We start from the raw sequence: 14,945 nt of genomic DNA, 5'->3' as shown, positions 1-14,945 counted from the left end.
CCGCGCGCGCCCCAGCTCCCCATCCCCCCGGGGCCCGCCCCCGCTCGCCCCGTCTCCCCCGCTTCGGCCGCTTCCGGGCGCGCTCGGCCCTCTCCGCCGGCCGGAGCTCCGCCCCCTGGCGCCGCGCAGGGGCGCTTCCCCGCGCTCGCGCCCGCCCGCCGCGGGAGCGCGCGTTTCCGCCTATAAAAGGGGCGGGGCACGCGCGTCGTCGCCACTACCGGAGCGGAGGCCGCGGAGCCGCTCGGGTCCCTCAGCGCCTCGGCACCCTTCAGCGCGCCTCGCCGCCGACCCGGAGCCGGTGAGGAGGCCGCGGGGCCGCGGGGGCGGGCGCGGGGCCCCGGGCGGGCGGGCGGGCCGGCGCGCGGACAGGTGAGCCGGGCGGCCTCGCCGCTCCTCCGGCCGCCGCCGCCTGGGCGGCGCGCGTGGGCCGAGCTGGGGCGCCACGGCCGGGGGGAGGGGGCGCGCGGCCACGGGCCCCTCCCCGCCCGCGCCCCCCGGCCGCGGCGGGCAGCTGGGGGCTCCCGGCCCGGACCCCGGCCGGCCCAGCGCATCGCCCCGACCGCTCTCCCGGCCGGGGCGCGGCCTGCGCAGACCCCCGCCCAGCCCCTGAGGGCGGCGGTGCCCGCAGCCCGGGCTCTCTGACCTCGGCGTTATCCTTCCTGCGGTTCCGGACCTGGGCGAGGGCGAGGCGGGCGGCCCCTTGTCCTCCCCCGAGACGGACATGTCCCTCCCCAGTTGTGGTTCGCTCGCAGATAATGGGGAGATGTTGCGCTGGCTTGGTTTGAGACCCAAATCACATCGCTATGAATGGGTTCCAGGCCGCCCCCTGCCCTTTCATTTTTTTTTCTGAGAATCTTTCAAGGGTGGGGGGCAGAATATTAATTGGCTAAAACTCCTGCGGCCAGACTAGTGCGGAATGACAGAGCAGTCTTTTGTTTGAAAGCCATCCTGCGAATTCGCCACGACGCCCCCCCAAAGAAGATTGCGTTTCGAAGCCTCACGTACAGGAATAAGATGTATTCTAAATACGGGGCTTGTTAAAGGTGGGAGGTGAATATGTTTTTGTTTTATTGCTGAGAAGCCGGCATAGCCCAGCGAGCTGGGGCGGGGTGATGGGTGCGCCGCTGCAGATCTCTGATCTCTTATATAAGAGACCCCAAAATGTTTAGTCCCTTTGTTCTGGCTTCATCATGGAATTTTAGAAAAACTTGCCATCATGGCTGTCGGGAGGAATAGAGGAGAGAGACCATCTGAAGTATTTCCATGTGTTGAGAAATTGCGTCGTCATAGCAATTGGACTGAAGTAAAACAGAACGCATCCAAGACGGAAGAGGGGGTGCCGCAGCAGCCGGGAGAGCGGATCTGAAGAATGGCAGCGAACGCTGGGCTGTGCGGGGCCCACCAGCCAGGCTTCCAGCTCCTGGAACCAGGCTTAATTTCCCTTTCCTGACAGCTGACGTCTTCCACGTTGAAAACTCACCTTGAAGTCAAAGTTTCAAAGATGTGGGGCAGGGTGAAAAAAAAAAAATGCCGCCACCAGGGCCTCTGTATAGGAAATTAACAGCAAGCCATGATTAGTAACTGGGCTGGTAATTCCTCAGAGGGACCCTGGAAGTGTGTTAACCGCTATCCAGGGACTCCAGCGTTTGCTGTGGGCTAAGGGGGAGCAGTCCTGGGGGTAGGCGCGGCCTGGGAACTCGCTCCCTGATATGCTTTTGGTCTTGGCAGTGTGTTTCCCTGTAATCTAATACTTGGAGGAATCTGATATGTCGCAGGCTGCGATCCGACGAGGAGGCGGAGGTGGGGCGAGCGGCTGAAGTGGATCCTTTGGTTCCCTGGGTTAGGATTCTCTCTACTTTTCCTTCTTTGCCTTCGTCCCAGGGGTGGGGCTGGCTGCAGATCCCGAGGGAGAAGTCCTCAGGAATAGTCCCCGTCCTGTGGCCGCTGGACCTGCAGGTAGGGCAGTGGGCCCCAGGGCGTCTGCCTTTGCAGTCCTCTGTGGCCCTGGGAGGCCTCCAGCAGTCACGCAGCCGGGTTTGCGTCTGCCCGTCAGCTGTGGCCCAGCAGTGGAAGAATGCGGCGCCCTGGTGGCCACGCTGACTCCAGGAATGCGTTGGAGGACCCAGACCGCATAGCTGATCCCTTGAGCCACTTGACTGGAGCAGCTGGGCCGGGACCGTCCCCTCCCTTCCACCTGCTTTGCATATCCCTCCTGTACCAGTTTTGAACAGGAAATAGTATTTTGTCAAGGGCGTGTGCCAGCCTAGGCCCAAGGCAGAGCGCTGTGGCTCGAGTCCTTCGTTTCTGATGATTTCATGAAATCAGTGAAGGGGGTTTAGGAATCCAGTCCTGGGGTTCTCAATTAATTTATCAGAATGTGGATCAAGGGGAGGGCATGTTTAGTTTTAAAAGTTTATTCACAAAAGAATTAAAAAATATATATATATAAATCCACGCCTGTCGGGCTTCCTCCACCCAACAATAAACCTTTCCTCTAAAAAAGTATATTCAATATTATTACTCTGACAAGTGAGAGAACAGGCTCAAAAGAGGGAATGACTTGGCTACAGTAACACATTTATTTATTTATTTTAGATATTTATTATTTATTTGAAAGGCAGAGTTAGAGGCAGAGAGAAAGTCGTCTTCCATTTGCTGGTTCACTCCCCAAATGGCTGCAGCGGCTGGAGCTGTGCCGATCCAGAGCCAGGAGCCAGGAGCTTCTTCCGGGTTTCTCATGTGGGTGCAGGGGTCCAAGGACCTGGGCCATCTTCTGCTGCTTTCTCAGGACATAGCAGAGAGCTGGATCAGAAGTGGGACTTGAACCAGCGCCCATATGGGATGCCAGCACTGCAGGCAGCAGCTTTACCTGCTACACCACAGCCGGCCCCGGCACGTTTAGATAGAAAATAAAGTGCCGAGACCTAGGAGCCTTGGTTCCCGTTCCACGTTTATAAATGCCAGTGGGATTTGGATGCTCTATGGGCCGTCAAAGGGAAAGTGCTGGGAAGAGATCCGAAATTGGATTTTTACCCGTACCCATGTCGTTTACAGATGTTTTCTTCGTTTGAAATCCTCTCGTTCAGTTTGCGCTTGGTAGCTTGTGATCTTGCTCTCCCTCCCTCCTCAGACTCCACATTCCTCCGTCATGTTGTCATCCTTTCGTAAGCGCAGAGTCCAGGTATTTGACCAGCATGCAGAGATGTGTTGCCTTCCCGGTTTTGCTTGGCTTGCAGTGCAGGCGCGTGTGGAGTGCAGGCGCGAGGGGATAAAGCCCTGTGTGCGTGACCTTTCTGTTCAGCAGATCGGTCAGGCTTTGTTGGAGCTTTTGGGCGTTACGTGATCAGCAGTCATTATTCAAAGATTTGCAGCGCCCTCCTGGTGTTTGCCTTCCTCTCTTTCTCTTTAAAGCATGAATATATTAATTTCTTACCACCATCCTGATATTTGCATGTAGTTTGCTGTTTTGTTTTTTTAAACTGGTGGCTACTTGGTTCTTGGGAACCAAGGGACTTAAATTACCCTAGATAATTGGAAAAGATAATCTGAAAAGATAGTAAAAATAAAATTTTAAAAATTTGACAAATATTGTGACCTTGGGTTTGTTTTCCTTTCTATTGAGTGACTTCTTCTGCCGCGGGTCCTATAATGTAAGGGCTGTTGTTACTTTTCCTTGTTTAAAATTTCCTTTGTCTGTTTTATTTGTGTATAGTTTTTGCATGTTTGCTAAATTCGGCCTTTTTCAAGAAGAAAAAGATGCATAAAATCAGAATCTTGATAGTCCAACATGAGAAATTGTAAACTTTGGAAATTTCTGGTGATTATGGGTGATAACGCAAGCCCTTTTACAAATCAGATCAGTTAATTTGTGGGGTTTATAAAAACGGGTGTCATAATCTCCCTGTTGTGAGGTGTAGAAGCAGTGTGTTTCCTTAAATACCTCTCGTCTGAATTTACAGGTTAAGAGGTAAGTAGCAGCCAGATAGCCCTTGGGAAGCATTCAGAAGCAAGCTCTCAGCATCACTGTGCGTGTCTGGGTTTTGATGCAATGCAGTATGAATCTGCTTTCTGAGAGCTGAAGGCCCCGCTCCCCTCCGCAGCTCTGCGCTGAGACGTTGAAATGAATCAGTGTGAAGGCTGACGGACATCCACGATCCTGACTGGAATGTGGTTTGATCAAAAATACCTGTAGTTTTTAGTCATGGTGTCAAAGCCTCACTTTATGAATTACCTCTGTGCTCACCGTCAGATCTGCACTAAAGTCGGAGCTCGGCTGGTGTGCAGTTGTTTGAGTCGGCTGGTACGGTTTCGTGGGTGCTAACCAATCCTTTGAGATTGGTTCCCTGGAGAGCCCTTCCACGTCCACGGAAGTTCTCTTGCTTTGCAAATCTGAAGTTTGGTAATAGGCTGGCTCCCCAAGCCGGGGAAGAAGGTGTTGTCAGTTCTGCACATCTGGGCTCTGTGCAACAAAGCAAAGCTATGAATAACGTTTCCGTGACCTTTGCTTTGGGTGAAGTTTATGAATTTTTCCATAGAGCCACGTGATCCGTTCATCTCATCAGTCCCTAAAATTCCCTTTCTAGTGAAGCAGTATGTCTTGTATCCGGTCTGAAAACCAGAATTCATTTTCTGTAGCATTCCAGATCTTTCTTAGCGTGCTGAGAGAATGGCAGTCCTGATGGCTTCCACAGAGACAGTGAGTGCTGAGTCCCTGCGCTCTGAGGTCTGTGTGAGGGCGCCCAGAACCACTCACTGCAGGTGCCAAGTTTGCAGAGTCCAGGGCATTTGACCTTTGGTTTGAAAATGTTTGCATCTGCAGTTTTTGTGTTGCTGAACACAGTGTGACTCCCACCCACCGCCTCTCCCTCGGTCCTCAGAGATAGACACGTCCCCTTGTGCAGCGGGCATATTCCTACAGTTTCTGTAGATTGTGTAAAGGCATTGAACTCGCCTCCCTGGGACTGCCTTGCACGGTTACCTCTTGGCCTGTGTCCGTCAGGCGGACATGTCCAGCCTCTTCTGTGGACATCGGTTTTCAGCGGATAACCTGGGTAAGTCTGTGAGATATGAAAAGTCATTCTCAGGCGTGCCGTGTCCTTGGATTAAATCAGAACTTTCTAGCCGAGGTTCATGTCTAGACCCTGCTCTTCCTCCCCAAGCCCTTTTGATTTATTACGATGGAGGACATAGTTGTCTTATTTTATCTCCCTGAGATCAATTCGCAGTACTTGTTGAACGATGTGGTGAACAGTTTGCTGCAATGCAGCATTTATAAATAGCCTGCCTGTTCAGTCTTCTGTAATACCGTTTGCAAAAATGTGACCTTCTCCTTCATGCCTCGATGGGAGGCTGTCCTTAAACATACAGAGAGTGCATTGAGCACCCATTGCCCCTCCTTCACTCTCTGTGTACGGGAACTCGATTGGCAAAATCAGTTCCACCACTTTGAGATAAGCAGTCAGTGGTTGCATTCTGAGAACTGGTCTCTGCTACAGTTTTTAGGCAGTCAGTGGAATGGGTAGATAGGCTAAGATTGCTGATTTTTTTTTTTTTTTAGTACATTTTCCAGATTCTTCCTTTCTAGCACTCTCTAAAGGTGTTAATCTCAAAAGACTAGGAGCAGCCTGGAACACGCTGTGCAGAGCGTCTTATCAGTCTGCCACATATTGCCAGGGGAGGGGCCGGCTCTGAGTGCAGGAAGCAACGCTGCCTGAGAGCAGGGTCTGAGAAATCCCAAGGAGCTTTGTCACGGTTTTGGGTTAGAGCTTGTAACACCTTCGGGTGGCAGTAGTTCTTGATGATATTCATGAAAAGTTTCCCATGTTTAATGTGGTCTGAAAATGACCCTTTCAGGAACAAAAAGAGACCGGAATTTATTTATTATTTATTATTATTATTATTATCTTGAGAGGTAGAGAGATCAGAGGGGGGCTAGTGCTGTGGCACAGCGGATTAAGGCCCTGCCTGCAGCACTGGCGTCCCGTGCAGGCACCACCTCGTGTTCCCACTGTTCCACTTTCAGTCCAGTTCTCTCCTGTGGCCTGGGAAAAGCATCAGAGGATAGCCCAAGGGCTTGGGCCCCTGCACCCATGTGGAAGACCCAGAAGAAGCTGATGGCTCCTGGCTTCAGATAAGCCCAGCTCTGGCCGTTGCAGCCATTTTGGAGTGAACCATGGAGTGGAAGACCTCTCTATCTGTCTCTGCAACTCTGTCTTTCAGATAAATAAAATAAATCTTAAAAAAAAAAAAAAAAAAAGACCAGAGAGAGAGCCAGCTCTCATCCATTGGCTCACTCCCCAAATGCCTGCAACAGTGAGGGCTGGGGATTCAGCCCAGGTTTCCCAGGTGTTTGGTGGCACTTGAGCCATCACCTGCTGCCTCCCAGGGTGCACATTAGTAGGAAGCTGGAATCCGGAGGTAAACTTGGGCTTGAACTTAGGCACCCTGATACGGGATGCAGGCATCCTAAGCAGCACCAGGCCGAACGCCCATCCCCTACTGGAACTCTTGTAGGTAAACCAGGGACAGCTCCATATCAGATTAAGAGAGGGGAAACTTGGGGCCTGCACTGTGGCATGGTAGGTTAAGCCTCCGCCTGAGGCACCGGCGTCCCATATGGGTGCCGGTTCTAGTCCCGGCTGCTCCTCTTCTGATCCAGCTCTCTGCTGTGGCCTGGGAAAACAGCGGAGGTGGCCCAAGTCCTTGGGCCCCTGCACCACGTGGGAAGAAGCTCCTGGCTGCTGGCTTTGGGTTGGCCCAGTTCAGGCCATTGCGGCCATTTGGGGAGTGAACCAGCGGATGGAAGACCTTTCATCTGTCCGTAACTCTGCCTCTCAGGTGAATGAATAAAAAAAGAGAGGAAACTCTTACTAATCCCTAACTTTTTTATTGCCTCTTATAATCACAAACAATGAAAATTTCAGTGCTGACCGCAGTGGGGGTGACTTGGTGACTTGCAGATGCTCGGCTCCCTGCGCCAGCCAGTGCAGCTTGGCAGAGCGCCCACCTTCTGACGGCAGCTGGTCTACTGCAGGAAAGAACAGTCCATTATTGCCTGACCAAAGTACTTGGTATAGAATTGACTTGTGCTACTTCACGGGGCCACAAAGAGGGCCTTTTAGGTTGGTTGATTTCAGCAGGGCCTCACCGAGCCTCCCTGGATTCGTAGGGTCGAATCAGCACTCCTGGCCCACACAGGGGGCTTGCTCAGGTGGAGTCTTGGCTGTGTTAGGATGGAGTTTTTGTTTTTGTTTTTATTTATGTGGTTGAAAGGCAGAGAGAAGTCTTCCGTCTGCTGGTTCACTACCCAAATGTCTGCTATGGCCGGGGATGGGCCAAGCTGAAGGCTAGGAGCTTCACCCCCATCCCCGATGTGGATGCAGGGGCCCAAGCACTTGGGCCATCTTCCACGGCTTCTCCAGGCCATAGCAGAGAGCTGCATCAGAAGTGGAGCAGCCGGGATTTGAACTGATAGCTGTATGAGATGCCAGCAGTGCAGGAAGAGGCTTAACCCCCTGTGCCAAAGTGCCAAACCCACTGGGATGGAGATTCTTTTCCCTTTGGGAAAGGCCGCTCCCAAATGTGATTTCTTAGAGAGCTCCGTGGCAGCTAAAGGATTTCAGAAATGCAGTGAGGCTGGCGGTTGGAGGCAGGACACATGCCGGCCACTTTAATCCTGCAGGCTTGGACATCTTCCAGGAGCCCATGTGCTCCTGTGCTGTGTGGTTTTTATTTCATGTGTGATTATCCTTTTCTTTGGAAAATCTCTGCGAGAAAATTTTGTAAGCGAGCTAATTAGATACTTAATATTCTGATGTTTTCCCATCTTAACTGTTTGTTGAGGGATGAGAACAAAGGAAGCAGGTAAATAAATGACTCCAACCCTGATTGTTTACCAACCGAAGAAAACCCAGTTTTAAAAAACAACAAATGGTTGATATAGGCCCTTCTCCCCTTTTTGCCTCTGAAGTGAGGAGACGGAAAAGAGAAAGGAATTAATAAATAACCCAAAAGCTATCAATAAAAGATACATCCGCTCCAGTCATGTTAGGAATCACTGATTCCAGTGTGCAAGCCTGGGAACCCAAGGACCCTGCGTCACCTTGCATTTTATACTCAGCAAGGTTAAGATGAAATGTTTTATAGTTCCTCTTTGGTATGTTCCTTAAAGAACTTTAAAATATGGTAGGGAGAGGCCTGGCAAAAGCCTTGGCCTGAAGCGCCGGCATCCCGTTGGGCACCGGTTCAAGTCCCAGCTGCTTCACTTCCCATCCAGCTCCCTGGTATGGCCTGGGAAAGCAGTGGAAGATGGTCCAAGTGCTTGGGCCCCTGTACCCGTGTGGGAGACCAGGAAGAAGCTTCTCACTCCTGGCTTTGGATCAGCTCAGCTCTGGCCGTTGTGGTCATCTGGAGAGTGAACCAGCAAATAGAAGACCTCTCTGTAATTTTTTTCAAATAAATAAAGATAAATCCTTAAAAAAAATAATTAAAAAAAATAGAGTCGGGAGGAAAAACTGAGGTGACAGAATGTGATAGTGCTGAGATGAGAGCTCAGCAAGTAGAGAGCGCTGAGGCAGGACGGCGGAGGGAACAGGTTGTTGCTTGACTTGGAGAGTTGCGTGGTTTCAGTTGGTAGAGTTGGGAGTTGGGAGAAGGGGACATTCCTGGCCGAAGGCACTGTGCTGGGAGACGAAGCCTGCCCAGGGCTGGAATGTGGGGTGCGGCTGTTGGAGACAAGTGCAGGGTGTGTGAGGGGCATCGTTCAACTTGCAGTAACTGTGGTGGCAGTGGCAGTGTCCCCTGCCGAGTCCCTTGTCTGAAGGCAGCCTTCCCCAAGCTGATGTACTGAGGACGCGGTGTGGGCCAGAGCATCACTTCAGAAACTGGCCGGAACTGGCCCTTGGTTTTCACCATCACCCTCAGTGTGTGTTTGAGACTGTGCTGGTTCCCTGCGGTTCCGCCCTGTCGCAGCATAAAGAGCAGCTGCTTTGTCAGTGCTGTGTCCAGGAGTCACAGCCCTTCTCCTTGTGTGGACACCTGGTTGTAAAGCTGTAATCACACATCCTTTGTTGCCATTCTTGGCACAGACCTAGCGTTTACCTGGCTAGGGTGCCCGATTTACAATATGGGCGTGAAAGGTTGGTAACTGCCCCCCGTGCACCCCTTACACACTGCTTCAGGGCTGCTGTGTGGCAGCTGTAACAGCTAGCATAGCCTGGGTCATTTATTCAACAGACTTCTCTCTTTAAGCTATTTATTTGAAAGGCATCGTTACAGAGAGAGAGAGAGAGAGGCAGAGACAGAGATTTTCCATCTGCTGGTTCACTCTCTAAATGGCCACAACAGTAAGAGCTGGGCCAACCCAAAGTTAGGAGCCAGGAGCTTCATCCAGGTCTCCCACATGAGTGCAGAGGCCCAAGTACTTGGGCCATCTTCTGCTGCATTCCCAGGAGCATTAGCAGGGAGCTGGATCAGAAGTGGAACAGTTGGGACTTGAACTGGTGCCCGTATGGGATGCTAGCGCTTACCCACTATGCCACAGTGCTGGCCCCAACAGACATTTCTTAATGAGCTCTGCATGCTAGAAACCATGGATAGAAGGATTAGGTCACTCAGTCTGATCTTACCGTGGGAAGTAGACATTAGTGCTTTGCTAATCTACAGGAAAATGTGATTACATCAGGAAGGAGAGAGGGAGGAATGTGGTGTGCAGTTTTGTAAGGAGGCCGAAGCCTGCAGTGTACTCAGTCCAGCTGGGTGCCGAGATGTACACAGGAGCTGCCCAGGCAGAGACAAGATGGGACGTTGGAGACAAAGGAAGCATATGCACGTGGCCTGGAGTCTTCAAGGCAGTCACGTATTTTATATGCCAAGAGGACAAGGCCATGGGCGAGAGGATTCCAGGCAGGTGTGTTGAGCCGGATGGACAAGGCCATGGGCGAGACGATTCCAGCAGGTGTGTTGAGCCGGATGGACAAGGCCATGGGCGAGACGATTCCAGCAGGTGTGTTGAGCCGGATGGACAAGGCCATGGGCGAGACGATTCCAGCAGGTGTGTTGAGCCAAACGGGGAAGGGCCTGCTGCAGAAGGGAGCCACCACGGTCTGGGAGTGGCGTGGCGTGGAATTTATTTTTGTAGTGAAAAAAGGCTGGGAAAACAGGACTACAACACCAAGAACTGGTTTGTGGTTGCTGTGTGGGGAATAATGTGGAAGGGATGGTGATACAGCTAAAGCCATCTCACGTGCTGTCCCTGTCCTCAGAGCCCAGCAGGTGCATGTGATGCAGCCTTACCACCGCTAGAGCTGCTGCGGTCACTAAGAGCTGGAATGTGAGCTCCCAGCCATGGGAGTTGACCTCTTGGCTGAACATGGCGGAGCTCCCTAACCAGCTTCCCTTCCTGATCCGTCTCCTGCTTGCCGTAACTTTTCCATCAGCTGGGTCTGGGACAGGACGATGGGAGGAGCCTCCAGATGTTTCCTGGGTAGCACAGTTTTTATACCTTTTGTAAACAATAAGTTCTGGAACAATAGCTGGAAGAGCAGAAAGCTTATCTGGTTTGCTTCCTTACCAAACCCAGAATCCCCTGTACCCCACGACCATGCCATTTTCACTTGCCATTTTGGGTCACACTAGGGTTTTTCTTTTTTTTGACAGAAATTTATTAACATTGAAAGATGTTTAGTGCTCGCTCCGGCAGCACATATACTAAAATTGGATGTTTAGTGCTTGCTTCGGCAACACATGTACTAAAATTGGAACAATACAGAGATTAGCACGGCCCCTGCGCAAGGATGACATGCAGATTCATGAAGCGTTCCATATTTTTAAACCCTGGTGCCACCATCAAAAAAAAAAGTTGAGTCTTCTGTGCCATGGGCATCAGTGCCTTCCAGAGGGTGAGCTGCACGCTTGGAGTTCTGAGGATGACAGAACACCAGTTTTCAGCATACCCATACTTCTACACATGTGAATTCTTAACCCTTTGCTTAAAACTTCTTGCTCTGTGCATTGTAGCTAAGTTGACTTTCATACCTTTGTTTAAAAGATCTCTGAAATCTACCATCCGTGAATTAGCTAATCCAGATAAGTGAGACCTCATCATTTCAAATTCTAGCTTCCTATTTAGCACCTGTGTGGCTGTGGCCAGAGTGAGGCCTGCCTGTGAGGGCCTCAGTTCTCGTCCCTCTGAGGCACAGAACTGCCCATGAGGTGCCAGCAGGAGCCACACTGTACCCAACGCACGCGTTTTCCGCCCCCATGCACCACACTCCGGGTCACCGGAGCAGAGAGGGAAGCTGGCCTTCCTACGAGGGCATGCTACAGAAACATTCTGCCAGTAGTCTGCCTGTCTGCTTTTGTAGTCCTGGACTGATTAGAGGACAGAACAGCTTTTTCTTGATTAGATCAAGGAGCATATTCTGGGCTTCTCACAAAAATAGGCCAAGTTCTCATTTTGACATTAAAATTTGATGAAGGTGCCAGAAATCTGAGAGCTGAAAGTTGAGGCAGATTGAATGCTGAGGGTAGTGCTGCCTGCCTGATTGGCCTGCACTGGGGGGGAGTTTGAGGTTGGTGCTGAACTTACATCGTCTGTTTGCTTTTTCAAATAACAGAAGCAGGGTAAATCTTCCAAGCTACACGGTGACTTTTATGCTTGCGTGCGTTCTGATGAACTAAGCCTGTTCGTTTTCGGGCTCTAGGGCAGTCTGAGGACTTGTGGGGTTGGCGTTTAGGAGCAGCTGAGACATGAGCTGCTCTAGGTGAACGGTTGTTGTTGACATTAAGGACCCAGGTACGTGTTACAGTCGTTCTCTTCACAGGCCGAGGTCTGGAAAGATGCAGAGGGACGCTGGCCTAGATGTGAGTCCGCTCATTCTAATCTCCATGCAGTGACACGCAGAGACCCACTGCAGGACTCGGGGATGGACTTGCAGAAGGGGCTGTTTCCTTGAGTCCCCAGAGTCCTGGCGGAGCGGACAGCAGACGCCGTCGTCCTCCCACCCCTGTCTTTCACTTGGCTTTGTTGCGTGTTGGTTAGGCGCCCTCTGACGTAGGGTGGGGTGGGGGGATTTGTCATTTTTAGCTAAACGGCCAGGATCTGGGCTTCATCGTTAGACCGTAGAAGGGGCTCCCTTCTCAGTGTGTGTCTGCCAGGCTGCTGGTCGTCCCTCTAACCTCCAGAGAGGCTGGTCCCGGTGATTCCGTCACGATGTCAGGCACTGTGTCTTCCAGAAAATGGACCCAAGCGGGGTCAAAGTGCTGGAAACAGCCGAGGACATTCAGGAGAGGCGGCAGCAGGTCCTGGACCGGTACCACCGCTTCAAGGAGCTCTCAACCTTGAGGCGCCAGAAGCTGGAAGACTCCTACCGATTCCAGTTCTTCCAGAGAGATGCTGAGGAGCTGGAGAAGTGGATCCAGGAGAAGCTGCAGATTGCGTCTGATGAGAACTACAAAGACCCAACCAACCTGCAGGTACGCCCGGCCCCGGGACCCTGCCGAATCGGGCCCGAACATTCCGGCTCCAAACCCAAAGCTGTTCCATGATGGTGTTGGGAGATGGTGTGGCAACAAGAGTGTAGCTGGGACATAGGGCAGGGGATCTGCGTAATGGAGCGGGTGCAGAGTGGTGCTCCGTACTGGAGGGAGTGGGGCCCAGTGATGAGTGCCGGGCGGCCCCACCTGTGGCTCACTGCCTTGTCCACCTCAGGGGAAGCTTCAGAAGCATCAAGCCTTTGAGGCCGAAGTGCAGGCCAACTCCGGAGCCATCGTAAAGCTGGACGAAACTGGGAACCTGATGATCTCGGAAGGGCATTTTGCGTCTGAAACCATCCGGGTGAGTAGAGCCGGGGCCGGACGGCTGGGGAAAGTGGAGCACGCTTACGTAGCAGTTCCCATTGCTGACAGATAGCCTTTGCCAGCATTTTCCGACAATTTATGAAGTTTCCTAAAGCAGTTGCCAAATCTTGCCTCGGTTATATGGTTCAGCATGAAGATAAACGAGTGTTTGTGTGGTCAGTGAGGACACCAGTATTCTCTTTATAGATTGTACTCTGAATGAGATCCCATAAAATACACATAGATGGGCTTCAGATGGGAGAGCCTGTTAGAGCACTCTGGGGTTGGGATACAAAGGTAGGAGCCGTCGCAGCACTGAATGGAAAGTCGTCTCAGTGCCGGAGGCTGAGTCTCGGTGGCTTGCCCTCTGTGCCAGTGACACGGTCTGGGCGGCCGGCCAGTTCAAGGCTGGGCTCTGAGAAATCACTCGTGGTGCCCCTGTTCCATGGTGGTGGCGAGAGGCAGGAGTCGCTCACTCTGGCCCAGCTTACGTTGGTGCCGGTACATTGGAGTGGAGCAGCGGTTGGTCTCTCTTTGCTTTGTTTCACGTTTCCAGTCCCAAGGTGCTGAGGGAGAGCAACACTCTTGTGACGAGGTGTGCACACGAGTTTCTCACGACTGGACTCTCTCTTTACTAGACCTTGTGTCTGGCTGTGTGTTTGGTTTGCTTCTTTGTCATCTAAAGGCGCACTGTACTAGGACCCAGGCTTGTCTAGTCCTTGTCACGTCACAGCAGTCCTGGAAGCTGTGTTCTTGAGCCTCAGCTGGAAGGGTGGGGATGACCCTTCCCAGATCGCCTTCGGAGTCTCCATCCCCTCTGTGAATATCGGTTGCCTCACTTTTGCCCTGCTGCATTCTGTAGTCTCATAGTGAAGACCTGCCACTAGCTCTGGGCTTATGACTAATAATTATTAACTATGACTGCTAATAATTGCCAGTCAGAAAATGGATTCCGAATGCCACATGACCAGCTTTTTATACATTCAGCTTATTTGGACAATGTAATATATATTTCTGTAATTAAATACAAATATTTATCTGCCCATTTTCCCATTATTTTGTAGAGTGTCTTGCAGTAAATGAAATCAGTATGCCTTATTCTTTCCTTGATAGAAGTTGTTTTCCCAGAGTCAATGGGGTTGCTGCCTAGTGGTGTAAGCAGGTCCCAGATGGTGACCCGAGGACTGGGTCATGGGCTGGGTCCAGTGAGTGATCTGGGAGGAGGTGGACCCCACCGCTGACCTTGTTCCTGTGGGAGTGCCCTCTGTCCTGTTAGAGAGCTAATTAAAGCAACAGTGAAAGTGTTGTGCACTGTTTGCTGAGTCGCTGTCTGGCTCTGGAGAGTTTGCTGATCTCGAATGTTTGTAGTAAGCTCGCAAGGTGGCCCTGCCCTCCATATTACAGCACTGCAGAAACAGGCTGTCTGGGGAACTTTGCAGGTCACTCCTCTCCGGGATGGCAGGCTGCTCCTTCCTCTCCAGTCCCATTTAGTGGCTTAGTCCTCATTTCCATCTTCTTGCCTCAGTTCTTCCACAGCTGCTTCTCTGGAAGCTCCCGTCAGACCCAGGCTTTCCTGTCCGCCGCCCGCCTGCACTGGGTGTGTTGGTGACACACCTGCCTCCCGCCCACTCACATTCTCAGACCCTAGGAAGCCTGCGAAACTGGACTCTGCCTAACCTGCAGTCTGCAAGATCAGATACAGCACCAGTGGGAAAGTTGTTCAGTCCTGGAATCAGCCTTGCCCTAGCTCCTGAGTGTGTGAAAACGAAATTTGTGCGAGGTTTCTCTTGAGTCTCCTGTGGCCAGGAGCTCGTACTTAATCTTGACTTTCATGCCCACAGTTCCTGCAGTGATCCTGTCTCAGGAGTTTAGTCGGTCACGTAGCTCAGCACTTGAGTTTGGCAGGAAGCCATAGCACAGAGGAAGGTGGGTGGGATGGGAGGCTTTGTCTGTGTCCATTATAACCTGTCTGTCACTGGTTTAGACTTTCACACCGTACCGGACAGCGTGGCGCCCCATAGTCACGGCCACCCACATCGGGTCCCACATCCGAGTAGGTGGAGCACCGACTTGCTGTGGTTGCCTTTCCGCCTTGCTTGCAGTGCCTC

The 14,945-nt window shown here is 51.9% G+C and overlaps 1 protein-coding gene and 1 non-coding gene across 4 annotated transcripts in view; both read left to right on the top strand.

Moving 5' to 3' along the window:
* The first annotated feature begins 213 nt into the window (after window positions 1-213).
* The window catches only part of SPTAN1 (spectrin alpha, non-erythrocytic 1), a 64,610-nt gene continuing 49,878 nt past the window's right edge, over window positions 214-14,945 (top strand). For 2 of the 3 annotated variants that reach the window (XM_062207440.1, XM_062207439.1), the window contains exons 1-2: window positions 12,235-12,474; window positions 12,710-12,835. In XM_062207440.1, the coding sequence (XP_062063424.1) occupies window positions 12,238-12,474; window positions 12,710-12,835 (363 nt within the window). In that variant the 5' untranslated portion in view covers window positions 12,235-12,237. Of the gene's footprint in view, window positions 299-12,234; window positions 12,475-12,709; window positions 12,836-14,945 lie in introns of those variants that run through there. The other variant, XM_062207438.1, reaches the window with a different exon arrangement.
* On the top strand, window positions 10,725-10,828 carry LOC133772154 (U6 spliceosomal RNA). The gene has a single exon (XR_009867754.1). It is a non-coding gene; the product is annotated as a U6 spliceosomal RNA (small nuclear RNA).

Source organism: Lepus europaeus, chromosome 12 (assembly GCF_033115175.1).
Source record: "Lepus europaeus isolate LE1 chromosome 12, mLepTim1.pri, whole genome shotgun sequence".
NCBI lineage: Eukaryota > Metazoa > Chordata > Mammalia > Lagomorpha > Leporidae > Lepus > Lepus europaeus.
The sequence above is the reverse complement of the archived record's forward strand: the minus strand, read 5'-3'. Positions and strand labels throughout refer to the sequence as shown.